The 18,815-nt window shown below is 34.8% G+C and overlaps 1 protein-coding gene across 1 annotated transcript; it reads left to right on the forward strand.

The window, feature by feature from the left end:
* The first annotated feature begins 7,305 nt into the window (after positions 1–7,305).
* Positions 7,306–14,035, forward strand: LOC123553518 (uncharacterized). The gene is made up of 5 exons (XM_045343220.2): positions 7,306–7,597; positions 7,958–8,062; positions 8,748–8,807; positions 9,820–9,964; positions 11,756–14,035. Exons 1-5 carry the CDS (start codon positions 7,526–7,528, stop codon positions 11,950–11,952), a joined length of 579 nt encoding a protein of 192 aa, XP_045199155.1. The 5' UTR covers positions 7,306–7,525; the 3' UTR covers positions 11,953–14,035.
* The last annotated feature ends 4,780 nt before the right edge of the window (positions 14,036–18,815 follow it).

Below are 18,815 nucleotides of genomic sequence, written 5' to 3' on the forward strand. Positions count from 1 at the left end.
AGCTGATTTGATTTTATATCAAAGTTATGATCAAGCCGAAAGATTTTTTTAAAAAAAAATATGGCAGTCTGAAATTTAAGGAAATGGCTGTTGATGGAGGAACCCATTTCTGTAGGGATAATACACGTTTTTTGTGTATTAACGTCTGCAGAAGCCCGCGGGATTGTTTGTGACCGAGACCGAAACATTACACGACGACTTTATGTATTGTTTTCATATGTGATGACTTGACGATTCCGGTACATTTTTTATTTACCATTCTCTTTGTTCTTGGAAACGGTAAACATGTTTTAAATATCCGTATCCAGGGCCCAGAAATAAACAACAAACATCCTGAATGTTTTTAAACGGTTTTTTTATCTCTCGTTATTACAAACATAAAATTACCAATAATTGTTCATATCACCTCACAATTTGGTGCACTCGAGCACAATTTCAAGAATAATAACTTTACATTCGAGTTATATTGAGGAGTACACAGTTGGAGTACGGATGAGTACATGTGTAGTGTCAAGCTTCCAAGCTGTTTATATAAATTCTTCGAGAAATTAGATAAAAACATACCGACTGATACTTACCAAAATTATAAATATGATTCCTAAAAACAAAGAATCGCACAGGTTACACGCGATTCTTTAACCTTCACGGTTGTCTACAAAATCTGAATCGACGCAGAGTTTTAAAAGGGGAGTAAACAAGGGAAGAAACGAGTACGAACATTGTTGGGGGCAGCGCATTTGGCGTTAGTTACCGATACAGCAAAACATTCTATGGTTTAGATTGCATCTTTTATGCTTTAAGAAGAGGTTTTTATGAAAGAAACAAGACCCAGATACCAGATGTCAGTCTGCGCAGAAATACATTTACGTCCCTGGGAAAGCATTTCAAAAATAAAAATTGGGTATTAACAGCACGTGAATTGCCTTGTTTGCACACGATTTTTCTCCCGTTAATACATGGGTGGATCCAGTGAAAAAAAGTAGTTTTTATGCAAGAAAGTGCGTTTATGACGTTATAACGTCATTTACGCACAACTGGATAATATACTTAGCAAATATCCTTTAAAACAGATTAATTTCAAAAGCCTTTTGAGTTTATTATGTATTGCATGATAGTATCTTTTATTCTAGCTGAAAAATGTAGCATATTTTACAGAATAAAAGAAAAACAGTTCAAATAAATATCTGAAAATCAATCAAACCCACCATTTTCCTTCATATTGTCATGGAATTGTTTTTTCACTTCTTTAAATAATATCAGAAGACCTATCAAGCAGATATATATTACTGAAAAGAACGTTTCTTTCCCTTTAATATAGCATCTATACAAAATCTTTAAAAAAAATGTAAGCATGGGTAAGCCATGATTTGATTGGATAAGAACAACCAGGAAGAGCAGGATACATTTGATTGGACGAAATTTTTAGAAAGTCTTCCTTGTTTTACAAATAAATTAGAATGCCCTGGCCCAGCAAATTCAAACAGAAGATATTCAGGAAAAGTAAGGTAAGATTTTTTTCTTACGGTAATGTTGCACTGATATGTACATCTGCTTCTGCAGACTCTCATTATAAAAACATAAAGATAAAGAAAGATAAAACAATACATTATGTTATTTTCACAACAAATATATTTTAGGACATAGTCATTTAGTTCTTGTGTAAGGAGGCTTTAGTTACAAGTTTATAATTTTACATAAAATCTGGCTGAATGAGCTATAGTTTATTTTTGCTGCGATAAATCATTCTATGTTTATAGTGTTGAATTCTGTTTTCTTTTCTGTTCTATTTTGTTTAAAAAATTGCAAAGAACTAAATATTTCTTATAAAATAGTTGCCAAGTGATTATTATAATTAATTTATCAGCATATAGTTGATCGTTCATACTTGGACTTGCACTGACCTCTGGACTTTGGCTAAAACTTTATCTTTCTTTCAAATTGAAGTTTGGTCATATGATGAACATTCGAATATGAGTTTTTGTTTTTAAAATATATATTTTTAAAAACGCCAAATCAAGAAAAAAATGATGACCGCGTCGGGAATCGAACCCGGACCGCCACGGCAATGAAGAACTTTTTCACTGTCGTTACCAATACCACTGGAGGAGTTAGTGTGTAAAGCGTGTTAAATATAGTTATTTATAATCGGGGCAGTTTACCTTGTGTAAAGCGTTACAAACGCATTTTTACTTTCGTCGTAGAAAGTAGTAAAAACAAATAATTATCATGCATTTCCGCAACATATAGTCTGCCAGTAATTAAGTTTCAAAGCATTTTTAAGAAATATAGCATTAATTTCCAGATATTTAAAAAACAATAACACTTTTTTGTTGTTTTCGAACGACCTTTAATATTCCAGGCGGGACGAGCGTTTACATATGCATGAACACCGTAACAAAATCCTTATCATTCCATGTAGACTCGTTTCAGAACCGATTTTTTTTCATTTTTAATGACGTTGCTCTCTGCACCAATGTTCTTTTATCAAATTTTGAATAAAAAACATATTCATCGGATAGGAAATGATCAAAGTAATCGAATATGACTAGTATCACTGTATTGACATGAAAGTATAACAAATAAGGAATACATTGATACTGAAATATTCAAATAAGTCAACAGCATCTTGACTGGTATCAGTGTATTGACACGAAAGTATAACAAAAACTAAAATCTTTAAATAAGTAAACAGCATCTTGCTTACGTTTGCGTTTAAAAACGGCTGAAATAGCATTTTAGAGGAATTTTATTCATGAAAAACATGTGATAAACATGCATTGAATACTTTTCTAATTTAAAAAAAACAAAAAAAACATTATTTTATAAATAAAAAATATTGCAATATATATATTGTTACGAAAAAGCATTAGTCAAATATTACAGAATATTATTTTGTAAATTTATTAATGCTATGACACACGTGTCATTCCCACATACTTCGAATATACAAAACCTAAATAATATGTCCATTTGCACTTTGTAATGATGAATATGGAAATTTTTATAACTCGTCCTTTTAAAATTTAAAACCGAAAACTGTTTAAATTGCCTTGAAAATGTTTTGTAGTTATCGGATATTGAATTTTGTTATAGACTTTAATGGATGAAATACCGTTTTCATGTTTTAACTTTCATTGTTCATTGTTTTGCTAAGAATAAATTAGACTATCTCTGCTTTTCATTTTTTTTTATATTTTGCCAATTGTAACCATCAGATAACTCAATACAGCGTGCAACTAATCATATACACTGCTTTATGAAAAACAAAATAACCAGCAACATATCCTTTACACACAACAGGCTCTCCAATGTAACACAATATTTTGACAAGTTTCAGAAACACTCATTGGTAGCAATGGAAATACTTTTTTATCTATCATAGATCATCAAAATGGTTTATATTAAATATTATTATTTCAAAGCACATCTTTCCTTCGGTAATTATTAGCAAAGTTTAATACTCTTTGACGCTATATTAAAGTTTACAAAGTTAGTCAAACAAAACCAAATCTTTCAAAACTTTTAGGTCAAAAATTGATTTAAAGATTTATAAGGCACAGCTTTTTACTAATTTTATTTTCACATTAGTTATTAAAATGCTCAACAAATGCATTCAACTTAAATATATCAACTAGCCATGTGTATAAATCGGCTTTCATAGTTAAATGTCATGTGCATAGTTTCTTAATATCAGAACAGAACAGAACAGAACATATAGTTTATTAAGACTTAAGCCTAACAGCCCATCGTCATAAATAATACAATTTTACAAACATGCAAACACAAAGTGTTAAAAATACGGTCATTTCTTTCAGTTTTAGCGCAAGTCCATGCTATTGTTAAACATTTACGGGTGTTAATTTACTGTAGAATCTGATTGTAAATAAAAGTGTCTGTCTGTCTGTCTGTTTGTATGTATGTCTGTAATTAACGTTTTAAAAATGTCATGTTATCCTTTTTTTCCAAATATTAAGTTTGCGCATATGACCCCTCTAAGTTTTTGTAAGTAGTAAATTTATCTTAGCACTCTATGTATATGTGAAGTTTATTTTTTTCTATTCTGTAATATAGGGAAAACGGCTGTTTGAGAATGGAGTAAGTATGGTTTAAAGAAATGAAAAATATGTGATAAATTTAATAGTTTCCCGTTTATACAACAATTGCTATATTTATTATTATTTTTATCCAAGAATAAGACGAAACGCTGATTAATCTTGTTATTCCTCACATACAGTATTTTCTTTTCTGTTCTGGAGTGAATATAAGAGTATTATGAAATGAGAACTTGGCATATGCTACTTGGTTCTTTGGTTAATCAAAAGTTCCATGTAGTCTGATAGTTTGATTTCATCGAAGCCGTGCATAATTAATCAGGCTTATATCAGTGTAAAGTTCAGATTTACATCCCTTGATGTAAGAAGATGAAAGTTTAACATGAGTATAGAAGGTACGTGTCTAGGTAAAAGATATAAAACATACTCAAGGGTTCGAATCCAACCCGGACGTTTTTTTTAATGTATTCATTTTTTACACCAGAGTGCCTTTCTGTGCACATTATATAGGCATAAAGGAATTAATTTCCTCAATCTTAAACTTTTATTTATTTTTAGCATTCCTTTATTTCTTCATTAATAATTGCTATCCCTATTACATATTCTTCCAATAAATAGAGAATATCATCTGAGAGAAAATGTCCGAGTACACGACAATTACGGTGATATTGATATTGGTTTAAACAATATATAATTCAACAAGAAGCATATGACTACAATATATGATACAAAAGCAAGGGATAGAGTAGTAAGCTAATAAGTGTTTTTAGAAACTGTTTCTCGAAAACAAGTAAAAAACAAGCTAAAACTAAACTGACAACAATCAATTGTAAAAGTAATGCATGCTTACAGTCAGTTCTTTATAAAACGTTCAATTTTGAAATATTTTTAAAAGTTCTGAATTTAGAGTTGACTGTATAGTAGTAAATTGTGGACATGAAATAGAAATATGATATTCAGTACCATTTGGACAATTAAGAAATAGCCTCTGAATGTTTAAGTTAAATGTACATTACCGATAGAGAGATGGGAGGGTGAGTTAGAGACAGAGAGAGAGAGAGGATGTTTAGTTGCTGTTGGGGTGGGGTTACTTCTGGGATATCAGAGATTGGTGTTTGCAAGTTTAAGATGAATCTCCTGGTTTGATGTATGTATTCTTGAACGTGAGAGAAGACAGATATATTGATTTGAGGACTATTTGCATCACCAAATAGGAGGAGTGGTAATGTTATGTATGTGATAGGGCTAATTTTATCTTGTAACTGTGTTTGCTGCCTCTGGTATCGAGGGAAGTTGAAAAAGTAGTGGTGCGTTGTTTCATTCTTCCTACATAGACAAAGATGGTTGTTAATAATGTTTTTTGAATAGAGGTGCTCATTTAATCCCCTAAGTAGTAATGACATGGTACCTATTTGACATCCGTACCTTTCAGTGTACCTTTAAAGCTATTTAGACTGGGGGCGTGTCTCTGTTCAGCGGGTAGTTGGTTCCAGTCAGATATTGATTGAGGCAGAAATGGATTAGAATAGAGGTGTGTGTTACTATGTATAGGTCTGATGTCTTGAGCATTTCTTAGATTATAAGCAGTAGTGTTTCTAACGAGATTAGGTACTAACGACGATAGATAAGATGGAGCGAAATTGTTCAACATTTTATAGAAAAGAGTAAGCTTTTGTTTCCTTCTTCGTTCTTTCAGAGGTTGGAAACAGGTCCCTTTGTACAGATTGTGGAAGGAGACTAGTTTTGTGGTCCCTGATAGGATTAGAAGGGCTTTCAGTTGTATCTTTTCTAGTTCGAATTCCTCCTTGGTAGTAATGTTGCCCCAGACAACATTAGGGTACTCGAGAAAGGGTCTAATCAAAGCAGTATAGATACCGTAGTTTTCAAAATTTAAAACTCCTCACGATGTTTACCCTCTGCCATGCCTTTTTCTGGATGCTTTCAATATGCTCATGCCAGGATTCATCATTGGCAAAAGGGACACGAAGGTATTTATGAGATTCTACTTCTTGAATTGGGACGTCATTCATAGAAAAGATTCTGTTTTAGATGAGTTGAGATCCGCAAACAAGTTACTCGCCCAGTTGAAAATTTTATCACGATCAGAGTTAAGTATGATTGCAGAGTTATATGGATTGTCAACGATGAAGTAAAGACAGATATCGTCTGCAAAGAGGCGGATAGTAAGTGTTGATAACATGGGCAATGTCATTAATATAAACAAGGAAGAGTAGAGGACCTAGAATCGAGCCTTGTGGGACGCCCGCGTTTACAGGTAGACTCTCTGAAAATACCACAGAAAGGACAAATTTTTGCTTTATCCCAGAGAGATAGTCGCAGAGCCAGTTAAGTAGTTGACCTGTTTCTTGCAATTTATGAATGAGAGCGCGATGCCAACGCGGTCAAACGCCTCCTTGGAAATGTCACAGAAGACAGCGCGTACCTCATTTCCTTCATCTAGAGTCTAACAGAATGTATTATAGTGGAGATGAGCTGATTTGTAGTGGAATCATTGGGAACAAAGCCGGATTGAAGAGATGTAATAGTTTTATTTACAATAAAGAAGTTGAAAACGTAATTGTATATAATTCATTCCAGAGCTTTATTGATAGTGCTTAGAAGAGAAATTGGTGATACTTTTTTAATTAGAAGGTCCTTTTCAAGCTTTTTTCCTTAAAAACAGTACTACAGGTCGTGTCGCATTACACTATAGTCGTCTGTTTATAAACGTTTTCTATTAAAAACAATCATTGCAATTTGGTCCAGGCACCAGTTGTCCTGATATACATGTACCTTGCTCCACAATAGCTAACTTTGTGCATTTTATGTACATGTAAGCTGAAACTAAAACCTCAGGCGCACAGTTTCTAATTTTACTTTACTTTGACGGAAAAAAACAGACAGAAAAAGGTAAATTTATATTCCCCGGGCCGCATAGTGGGGGCATATCAAGCCCAACCTTTGATCGTTAAAGTCTTGTTTTTCCTACCGCACATAATTAAATTTGGTTGAGATAAACCACTTGAAATATCTGAAATTCGGAAATGTCTATATTCCCCGGGCCGCATAGTGGGGGCATATCAAGCCCAACCTTTGATCGTTAAAGTCGTGTTTTTTCCTACCGCACATAATTAAATTTGGTTGAGATAAACCACTTGAAATATCTGAAATTCGGAAATGTCTAATTCCATGCGGAATGCTGCATTATTGACTATTTGTCTTTGTTTGTTTGTTGTTTGTTTTTTTTTTTCTGTTTTTATTTGCAGGTATCGCTATTTTACTGTCCTGTAATTTATATCTACAGGATTCAACTTTGTTAGAAATGTGGAAGAGACGCTTTCATTTTAATAACGAAATACTTTTATTAATAATTTCAAAGTACTTTTGGGACTACCCTAGGGTCACGGATTACCACATTTACAGTCACATATTTTGCAGACACCGGTGTACAAATACAGAAAAGCACAGCTACGATGACAAAGTATCTGCCACTAACTGTTCTTCTTTTATACATTCTTGAACGTTCATGTGGGTATATCGATGAGGTAAATCTGTGTTGGTTGCATTTTTTATATTAATATATACATACATACATTTATTTCAATGCTGTGTTTACCTTGCTACTAATAGTGTGATATTTCATTTAAACTCATCTAAATTGGCATTCAAGGTGTTCAACCTGTGTTCGTGATTTTTCAGCAGAAGCTTAGTAAACAGTGTGAATCAACTGTTCTTTACATTTGGTTGTCCACATAGACATCATATTCTAAATAAAACTATCATAGAATAACAAAGACACCTGCAATAGGAGAAAATCGGGCTGCATAGAAAGAGTTGTTAACCAAACAAATTTTTAAAAAGTTGATTTGCCTTAGCTAATAGTTCATAAAATTTACTTTTTTCAGAGAGAGTATCATATCGAGAGAACTAATCATGGGTCAGAAGAAGAAATAAAAATTACAGACAGAAATGGTCATTCAGTGGCCAATATTGGCCTGTATTTAGAAGAAGTAAGTAGCTTATCAGTTAAAGATGATATTCGCCGTTTGATGACCCACGTGCTTATCTTTTAGACAATATTTTGAATGTTGGCTTGCATCACCATGAAACGTATTTTTGTTTTATTTTAAGAATGTTAAGGCCTCAACAGACGGTAGGATTTAGATGTACAACACCAATTAAATGTAAGATGTACAGCCAAATATTATCATGTGTACGATGCTTTTCCTTGATTTCGTGACTCTTAAGTCTTGACTTGGTCCAAACAGTGTTCTTGAACTGTCAGCCAATCAGAAACATTCTAATATAACGAAAACAAGAGGGGCGGGGTTTACACATTCAGCGTTATCATAATGATGGCCATATTGCCTAATGCTAATTGACAATCAGTTTGTGCAAAATACTTTTTAAAAATGCTTTATATGAAATATTGACTGTCAAATTATTCATTGCGAAAAAAATACACATGTTTTATATTACTAAGTGCTTATTCACAAAAAGAGCTGAATATATTCGTGCCAGGGATAGATATTCTTGTCTTTCCTTCGAGAAGATTCTATCTAAAATAGCACTTCACAAACATCTCTTTTTTTTGATAAATCGTTTATTTCATCATTTAATCTTAATTTTTGTTATAGATACGTGTTACATTTTCTCGGCTGTCTATTTACTTCTTTTGTTTGTTTCTTTTTGCAGGAATATCAAAATATTCTACCGGATGATCCATACGTTTGTCTGATTGCACGCCTCGATATGGTAAAATATTATTCATACTTAAACAAAGCCATTGGCTTGATAATGAAATAAATCTTGAAAACTAACTTAATGGTTATTTGTGGTCCCTGGGGATTTGTTGCTTACTTAAGGCGGAGCATAGATTATACCATAGCGTGATGTTGCTAACAAGGACAATAAAGCAATGCAAAGGTTAAGGATTCGTTCGTATAAGTAGTACCCTTATAAAATGTGTTTGTTTGTTTTTGGTTTAACGCCGTTTCTTCAACTGTATTTCAGTTATGTAACGGCGGACAATTAACCTAACCAGTGTTCCTGAATTCTGTACCAGTACAAACCTGTTTTACCGAAGTAACTGCCAACTTCCCCACATGAATCAGAGGTGAAGGACGAATGATTTCAAAAACAATGTCTTATAACAAATCTTCACGAAAACATACGGCCCTCCCAGAGATCCAACTCAAAACCCCGCGATCTGTAGATCTGCACATTTCCTATTGAGCTAACCGGGCGGGTCCTGGACTTACGAGACCCCTTTGTCCTTATACATCTACCTCACGAATGCGATACTTTAATGCCAGGCACCAGGCAGGAAGGCAACCAACTGGCTGGCGGCTAATAAGTCGACCACATCACAGTTGAACTCGAACCTTCGACCTCATGTTTCCGAGGCTGATGCTTTTCACTTTTAATGTACAATATTTATAGTCGGAACGTGCATCCTTTTATGAAAATATATACAGCTGTTGTATTCCGTTTCCTATAAAATCCGTCTACTTTAAAGGCGGAATATTCCAAATGCCAAAACACTCGATTAGATATGATTGTAAACATAACACGTTATTTAGTCATGCGAGATACGTGCATTGTACCTGACGTTGCGTTTGAAGTACCTGCGTAGCACGTTCACTTTTCAAGGCTACCGCCTTTGTTGACTTTTTTTTTCAAACACGTCCATAATAGAGATAACTTGAACGATTATGTCTTCATTGCTGACAGCAATAATTATAATTTACGACTCTTTTATTTTCAGAGAAGTGATATTTCTGTGTGTTATGATAGAGTTCCCCTTCCGCCAGACATCAAAGGTATCGAGTCGAAAACTGAAAAATGCGGAGACCGTCCTTTATTTCTCCTGGCCAAACGTGATTGTGCTTTTATTGAAGATACAGAAAATGGCACGTTTTGTTTGACATTTTATATGTAGCTTTAACTACTTTCCAGCAAGCACATTGCCACCCCTTGTATAGCATGTTTTACAAAAACGTACACGTTCTTTCAGCATCAAGAAACTTGAAATCGGAAGGAATTTAATACTTTTGACATTGGTTAGATATGAGAAATGGTACTAGGTTATATATGTTACACTTTAAATGTTACTTACTTGTGCATGACCGTACCGAGCTCGACATTTAAAACCACTTGTTCACACATAATTTGCTTTTGGCACTTTTTTTACTGTCATTCTGGCATAAAATTGCTGTTCTTGCCACTTTTCGGGGGTGTTTTAACAGGAGAAAAACGTGTGCTATTAGAGAGATTCTCACGTGCTGTTAAAACACCTTTTGACATTTGCGCGTTCCGTGGCAAAGCGTAAACTTCATTCGGCCCAAAAACGGATAATTTATAAAGAAATGACGTCAACGTAAAAGAAAACAACTCGGACTGGGTGTATTCATGTATCAGATTTTACGCGTTTTATGCTAGAATAGTGTTAGCGCATGTACATTTCGTGTTATTACATCCACAGAATTCCACGGGATACGTTGGTACACTCGCACTGTCGGGCTTGGCACCAAACAACCCCTCGGGATTCTGCAGATGTTATCACACGAATAAACATGCGTTATCCCTAAAATGTATTCATTTATTAGTTTGTACGCGTTTTATGCTAAAATAGCGTAAGCGCACGTTCATTTCGTGCTATAACATCTTCAGAATCCCTCGGGAAACGTTGATGCCCTCGCCCTACTGGGTTCGGACACCAACCAATCCTTCGGGATTCTACAGATGTTATAACACGAAAAAAATACGCGTTATACCTACATAATTATAAGTTGTTTTTAATCGAGTCTGTAAAATTAAACTCCCAGAAAATTACATATTCAAATTTAGAATTTCAAACTTTCAACCTAACTATGCACTGATAGCGGCTTAGACACTGTTTCAAGTGATATTTTAGTAACTGGAGCATTCTATCAATACGATTTGTCCGCCACTTGCTTTTGTTACATTTACTATACGGCTGTGTTTGGGTGAAACCGTCTAATAGCTTGTATTGGATGAATCTATCCTTGCAGTAAAAAGAACACTGTCACCACAAACACATTTATCTAGATTTTGATAAATCGTTTTTTCATCATTTGATATTAAATTTTAGATGTTAAAATTGTTTTGAGTATTTTTTCGAAATTTAAGGCTAATGTGGGTGATAAAATGACAAAATGAAAATAGCATTTAGATTTCTACCGTTTTGTGAGTACTGGTAGTGGTAATAACCTCTGTTGGGAATATGATATATTTTATTATTATACCTCTATTTTGTCTACAATAACAAAATCCCATTACCCGAGAAAGAGATATTTTGACTATCAAAAACATTTTCAATCTTTTTGACACGTGACCAAGCGAAAGTGACTGTCAGGTCATGTGACCGCGCTGATATTTTGAATGTCATATAAGGGCAATTAACTGCTTCAATTATTTAGCCGTATGATTGCCTCCCTTGTATACATATAGTAGTGACGTCACTATTCAGTGTAGATGAAACTGTTAAATTAAATGAATTAAAAACATTTTTAAACACTTTTATGTACAAAACTTTGTTCGGTAAAATAAAATAAATATCATATCGGCTTTCGCCTCGGGTGACATTCTGCCCTCGGGTTGACAATATCAATGTCACATACGCTGCCATATGATATTTATATGATATATAGAGATATAACTTGTTCTTTTTGTTGTCACAGGAACTGATAGGGAGAAACGGGAGACTCATTTCAGATGTTCTTATTCCGATCACCCAGTCACCGTGTGTGTTGAAGAGGAATCGTACTGCAAGAAAACCGGCTGGCTCTTCCGTGCCGGGAAATGTAAAAGTTGGGGAACAAAATGCAAACGATATGAAGTAGTTTACAGAAAGACTTTAAACTGTCCTCCGTTCTAACAATTAACTGACTTTCTTAGCATAGTTCATGGCCTTAATTCATCCCGACTTCACAATCTGCTTAAACCGTTATCACTTTTAGCTCACCTGAGCCAAAGGCTCATGGTGACCTTTTGTGATCGCTCAATGTCAGTCGTCTGTCGTCCGTCAACATTTTCCAAAAAAAAACAAAAAAAAAACAATTTCTTCTTAAAAACCACTGGGCAGAATTACACCAAACTTCACAGGAATGATCCTTGGGTGGTCCTCTTTCAAAATTTTTCAAAGAATTTAATTCCTTGCAGAGTTCTGGTTGCCATGTCAACCGAAAGGAAAAACTTTAAAAATCTTCTTGTCCAAAACCGCAAGACGTAGAATCTTGATATTTGGCATGTGACATCATCTTATGGTCCTCTATGAAGATTGTTCAAATTATGCCCCTGGGGGTTACAAGTTTTACATAGACATATAGTAAAAAACTTTAAAAATCTTAAAATCTTCTTGTCTAAAACCACAAGACCTAGGCCTTTGATATTTTGTATGTAGCATTGCCTTGTGGTCCTCTACCAAAATTGTTCAAATTATGCCCCTGGGGTGAAAAGAGGCCTCAAGTTATATATAGACTTAAACAGGAAAAAAAACTTTAAAAATCTTCTTGCCTGAAACTGCAAGGCCTATGCTTTTGATATTAAGTATGTCGCCTTTCCTAGTGTTTCTCTACCAAAATTGTTCAAATTATGTCCCTAGGGTGTAAAGAAGCCCTGCCCTGGGGGTGCCAAGTTTAAAATAGACTTATATAGGAGAAAAAATAAAGATCTTCTTGTCTGAAAGTTCAAGGCCTAGGCCTTTGATATTGTAGCATTGCCTGTTGGATCTCTAACAAGTTTGTTCAAATTAAGCCCCTGCGGTGAAAAGGGAGGCCCCGCCCTTGGGCTCACTTGTCATAATTATGAGTTATATAGGAAAAATACTTCAAACATTATCAGATCATATTTGCTAGACTGTTTAATTATAATTACCTGATGACCCAAAGCAATTAGGGATCACTTGACTATGACCTTGACCTACTGACTTACTTTCTTGTTTTTTAAGATACACCTTTGAAATTTGGATGTACAGTTTTGCACACTGATCTTAAAACTGACTTTCAGTTACCATTTATGTGACCTACTGACCTACTTTCTTAATATTTTAGCATCAGTTTGCCATTTGAAACATGTGGCTCATATTACTCAGGTGAGCGTCATCATGACCCTCTTGTTTTGTATTCGTCTAACTGTGAATTATGATATTGTATAAAATGTGTTATAACCAGTTCTACTGTAAGCTGTCGGTGATTGCTTGATGGACTATATTTAGGTTATACATTACACATTGAAGTCATTTAGCACCACCTTAAACGTCATGTTCTGACGAATAAAACCTTAAAAGGTAAATAATCACATTTTGATCAAGTAATGGAATCGCTATAAAGTTTAAAAGTGACCATTTACAGCTATTTGTGTACACTGAGTGTTTAATACATGTTTGATTTTCATTGCAGGTATTCTTAAAATTTTATTTTTCTATCCTGGTTGACCAACCAAGATTATTTTAGCATACTTTTAAATCTAATAAACATACTCTGTCTAAGCAATTATATGAATATAAAATTTACTGAACTAAATTTGATAAAGATTTTAATTAATAAATATTCATTAGAAATGCAATTTTGTAAAAATTTTATTACCTCCCTTAACCTACTAGGGTGGGTTAGAAATAAATCCGGAAGCTACACACTGTTTAAAACTTGGTTCTTGGTTCAGACTGTTGAAATATCCCAAAATCTAGAAAATGCTAATTTAAAACTAAAAATCATATTTATATAAAAAAAAAAGAATAGTCTGCATTTTGAATATTTTCATATAAAAGGGGAGTAATTACAAAATTTCATAAAAGTAATATATCATACATTTTTAATAGGTATCTAAATATATCTCGTATTGTACAGTACAATGTTAAATAACCTTTTCATTCTATATCTATTTTATCTTCGTTTAAATTAAGATTGTTTCACTGAATATTGTATTCCTGCCTTTTCTGTACTTTCCCAGCTTGGTATGAGTGCAAATATATTATACAGAACAATGTTAGGCCCTAAATAACCTTTTTATTCAATATTTATTTCATTTCATACGTAATATACATAATTCATTGAATGTTGTTTTTCTATTTTGGTGCAACCTCCCTACAACAGCCATTTGGCGATTTGGGTGGTTATAATACTTGGCTGAGATATAATGCCCACAAACATTGTCAGCAAGTTTGGTGAATATCCGATGAAAACTTAATTAGAGAGCGGACATGCTTTGGATGCCGACCGCCCGACCGCTGTCGTGGGTGTTCACATAATACGCCGGGATATTATACCCACAAACATTGTCAGCAAGTTTGATGAAGATCGGATGAAAACTGTTGGATTTAGAGAGTGGACAAGGCAAAATTTGCAGTTTTCCTGTACGGGTTGTCTAGAGGTCCGATTACCAGACCCCTAGCCACTGCCATTCAAAATTTTCTCAACCTATGACAAAATAATAGATTTTTCCGATCAATAAGATTTTCTTCCAATTATATCAGTATAGATCTAGATCTATATAATTTCTATTTGGGAATACCTGTTCTTCTTCTTCTGAAACTTGTTCTAAATCAGATATAGCATTGCCATCACTTGAATCGTTTTTGTGTGTTGTAAAGAATCAAACGACAATAAAATCCTGATTTCAAGATGCATAATTAAACTCTGTACATCCAATTTACATTCGGAACATTTTCACGCGTTTCGGGCTTTATCGTATGTTTAACATGGGACTGTTGAACCGTCCATATACAGAAAATACAGAATTTTTTGTACGCACGTGCGTCGAAATACAGGATTTTTTCTAACGTGACCATAACGTCACGTACATCACGAACCTTACCAAAAATAAGAACTCTAACTACAAATAACATTTCAGATTATTATTTAATAATCGTCATATTCGAAGAAGCACTTGCGAGGCGCAACACGAAGATTAAAGAACGGAATTATAAATTAAAGATGTGATTATATTCTAACACATATGCAAACCGTTACTATTTTATGTACAGTAAACAAAATAAAATGCAATTATTTGAATTGCCTTGCAATATTAACTGATATATCAACTATATACTTTTTATAAGGAAGGACTTATATTTAAAATTACAATCCCAGTGCTCCAGAATCTGACAGTCTTTCCTTCAAAGAGTCCTTAATATATCCGTCCTTTGCACTGTCGCTCAAGCAACGACCGTGCCTTTTAAATATTCTGTCTTTAATGTCATTTTGTGCCGCAGCAGTAGCCCCCCCCCCCCCCTACCAAACCCCGGATCTCAGTGAGTGTAGACACTATTTCTTGATATTAGAAACTTGAGGCGTCAGTGCCCGTTTAAACTGACCCCGCAGATTTGAATAAGACATCTTAAATGATCTTTTTATTACATTCTCTACTGATATATCCGCCTTTTACTTTAGATAGATTGCAAAACAAATAATCCGTTCCTTTTAAACATGCCCATTGTATCATTTTTTTCTACATCTACAACAGGGCACAGTGCCATACCGGTTCGGGATATCACAATCCAAGCTCCGTCTCTGTATTTATTAGTTTTACTGGTTTCAATGAAAACACCCATGTGCTCCTTGTCAAAAGCAATATCAGATACTAAAATAGCTCAGAACTTCTCAAAAATCCTGCAAATATGATCAAACATGCACAAATTATTCGCTGATTTTTAGCGTTGTTTTCTTCATAAAGACGTTTATGCAAATCAAACAATATTGAAATGGTAGTTGGTTCCTTTTTGATAACAGGTTTAGCAAGAATTCTTTTTCCAGCTTCCAAAACATTTTGTACCAGCTTTGATTCTGTCGGTGACTTAAGATCATATAAATCACGGAACCATTTAATTCCATAAAATGCAGCAATAACAGTATTTGAACCATTCGCACTTTGAATAGTTGAACACAAATATAATGATACTTATAAAAGTTTAGCCGCCAAAATATCCCCTCTTCCCAACCCATTACAAAAAGTCCATTTTCTCCAACGATCAAAACTGTTCTTATACTTTTGACACGTATTTTCGGCTCTAGATTTCTGCAATAATTCCGGAAGAAGGTTCAGGTAATTCTTCGATTTCGTCTTTATGGGCCTGGGAAAAATAGATGTAAACAAAAGAACAGAAATTATTCAAAAATCAATTATAGAATTATGCTTCGAATAAAATAACTCTTACATTAAACTGTTTGAATTTCGTTGTCAAAACAATTTATACAGTCATCTTAACACAGCTAAAGATACCACCTTTTCGTGATTTAAAAACAGACGCAGTTTTCTTATAACAGGCTTTGCCTCCCTTTTTTAAATATGAACAAACGCAGTCGTCTTATAACAGCCGGTGATGCCACCTTTTTTGTAAATTTAAACAGACGCAGTCGTCTCATTACAACCGGCGAGGCCACCTTTTTATGAATTTAAATAAAGGCAGTAGTCTCATTACAGCCGGTGAGGCCACCTTTTTATGAATTTAAATAAAGGCAGTAGTCTCATTACAGAAGGTGATGCAACCTTTCTATGAATTTAAGCAGACGCAGTCGTCTCATTACAGACGGTGATGCCACCTTTTTATGATTTTAAATAGATGCAGCTGGTGATGCTACCTTTTTATGAGGCAGTAGTCTCATAACAGCCGGTTATGTCACCTTTTTATGAATTTAAATAGAGGCAGTAGTTTAATAACAGACGGTGATGCCACCTTTCTATGAGTTTAAATAGACGCAGTCGTCTCATAACAGCCGGTTATGCCACCTTTTTATGAATTTAAACAGAGGCAGTAGTTTAATAACAGACGGTGATGCCACCTTTCTATGAGTTTAAATAGACGCAGTAGTCTCATAACTCATATGCCACCTTTTTAATGAATTTAAACAGACGTAATAGTCTCATAACAGTCGGTGATGCCACCTTTTTAATGAACTTAAACAGACGTAATAGTCTCATAACAGACGGTGATGCCACCTTTCTATGAGTTTAAATAGACGTAGTCGTCTCATAACAGCCGGTTATGCCACCTTTTTATGAATTTAAACAGACGTAATAGTCTCATAACAGTCGGTGATGCCACCTTTTTAATGAATTTAAACAGACGTAATAGTCTCATAACAGTCGGTGATGCCACCTTTTTAATGAATTTAAACAGAGGCAGTAGTTTAATAACAGACGGTGATGCCACCTTTCTATGAGTTTAAATAGACTCAAAAATATTCCGTTTATTTAGATCAGGCCAAGTTCGACTCCCAAACCTTTAACTGATTTAACCTTCAACTTTTTGTTGGGTTTAACGTCGCACCGACACAAATAGGTCATATGGCGACTTTCCAGCTTTGATGGTGGAGGAAGACCCCAGGTGCCGACCTTCCGTAAGCCAGCTGGATGGCTTCCTCACATGATGAATTCAACGCCCCGAGTGAGGCTCGAACCCACATCGATGAGGGGCAAGTGATTTGAAGTCAGCGACCTTAACAACTCGGCCACGGAGGCCCCCTAACTGATTTATACAGTCATCGGACAATGCTGTATACGAATCTCAATAAGGCGCCTTGAGAATGTCGATACTTAATGCTCGTGTCATTATCTGTTGGATTTTTTTGTTGGATTTTAACGTCGCACCGACACATGATAGGTCATATGGCGACTTTCCAGCTTTGATGGTGGAGGAAGACCCCAGGTGCCCCTCCGTGCATTATTTCATCACGAGCGGGCACCTGGGTAGAACCACCGATCTTCCGTAAGCCAATTGGATGGCTTCCTCACATGAAGAATTCAACGCCCCGAGTGAGGCTCGAACCCACATCGGTCATTATCTGAGGCACATGACCTGTGACAATAGACATTGATATCAATTGACCAACTATACTAGCCACTTTCCTAGCAGTCACCTTTCTATGAACTTTAATAGACAGCAAAATTTCTGAAATTGTACGGAAAGCTTTATCTAACCTCCGTTTAGGAATACAATTGATTCCCGAATCAGAATCCAGGACAGTTCCTAGGAATTCTAACTGCTGAACAGGTTCCCATAAATACTTTAAAGTATTTGGAATAAAAACAGATAATAACAAATCTGCCTTTATTTGATTGCCTACATTTCTAGTAATTTCTATGGTCTTATCACAAGCATATATTAATCATCGAGAAACATTAAAACAGATTTTCCCTTACCTCGCCATTTTGAAATCAAGGGTCTTGTAATAAAGGCCAATTTTTCGATAATTCAAGGGCCGTAACTCCAAAATGCCTATACCGATTTGGCTAGTTATCGACCTTGGCCGAGGTCTCATGGTCAAACACATTTTGTTTAAGTTTGGTGAAGATTGGATGAGAAATATTCGAATTAGAGTGCGGACAAGAGTAAAAAGACCGATTTTTGGTAATTCAAGGGCCATAACTCCAAGACGCCTGGACCGATTTGGCTAGTTATCGAACTTGGCCGAGGTCTTATGGTCAAACACATTTTGTTCAAGTTTGGTGAAAATCGGATGAGAAATGTTTGACTTAGAGTGCGGACAAGTTTTGTGACAGACACACACCCAGACTGGAGTAAATCAATATGTCTCCCACACCACTGTGTGGTGAGAGACATAATAAAGATGACTTATTGTTTTTGCAATATGTTTTCGGGGGCAGGCATTGGAAATAAATATATTTTGTATCCATTTTGGATAACATCTAATATAAAATTAGACATTAGAACCAATGTCCTTCCAAAACTGGACATTTTCTCTTAACCTATCTCGAACAATAATGTGTTTTGCTCCACTCGTT

This window comes from Mercenaria mercenaria, chromosome 4 (genome assembly GCF_021730395.1).
Source record: "Mercenaria mercenaria strain notata chromosome 4, MADL_Memer_1, whole genome shotgun sequence".
Lineage (NCBI taxonomy): Eukaryota > Metazoa > Mollusca > Bivalvia > Venerida > Veneridae > Mercenaria > Mercenaria mercenaria.

What these genes read in the sequence shown, in the direction of transcription:
- LOC123553518 (XM_045343220.2), top strand. Translation starts at nt 7,526, where the DNA reads ATGACAAAGTATCTGCCACTAACTGTTCTTCTTTTATACATTCTTGAA. An exon ending in TTGGCCTGTATTTAGAAGAA is followed by an intron (nt 8,063 to 8,747) that starts GTAAGTAGCTTA and finishes TTCTTTTTGCAG; the next exon opens with GAATATCAAAATATTCTACC. An exon ending in TATTGAAGATACAGAAAATG is followed by an intron (nt 9,965 to 11,755) that starts GCACGTTTTGTT and finishes TTGTTGTCACAG; the next exon opens with GAACTGATAGGGAGAAACGG.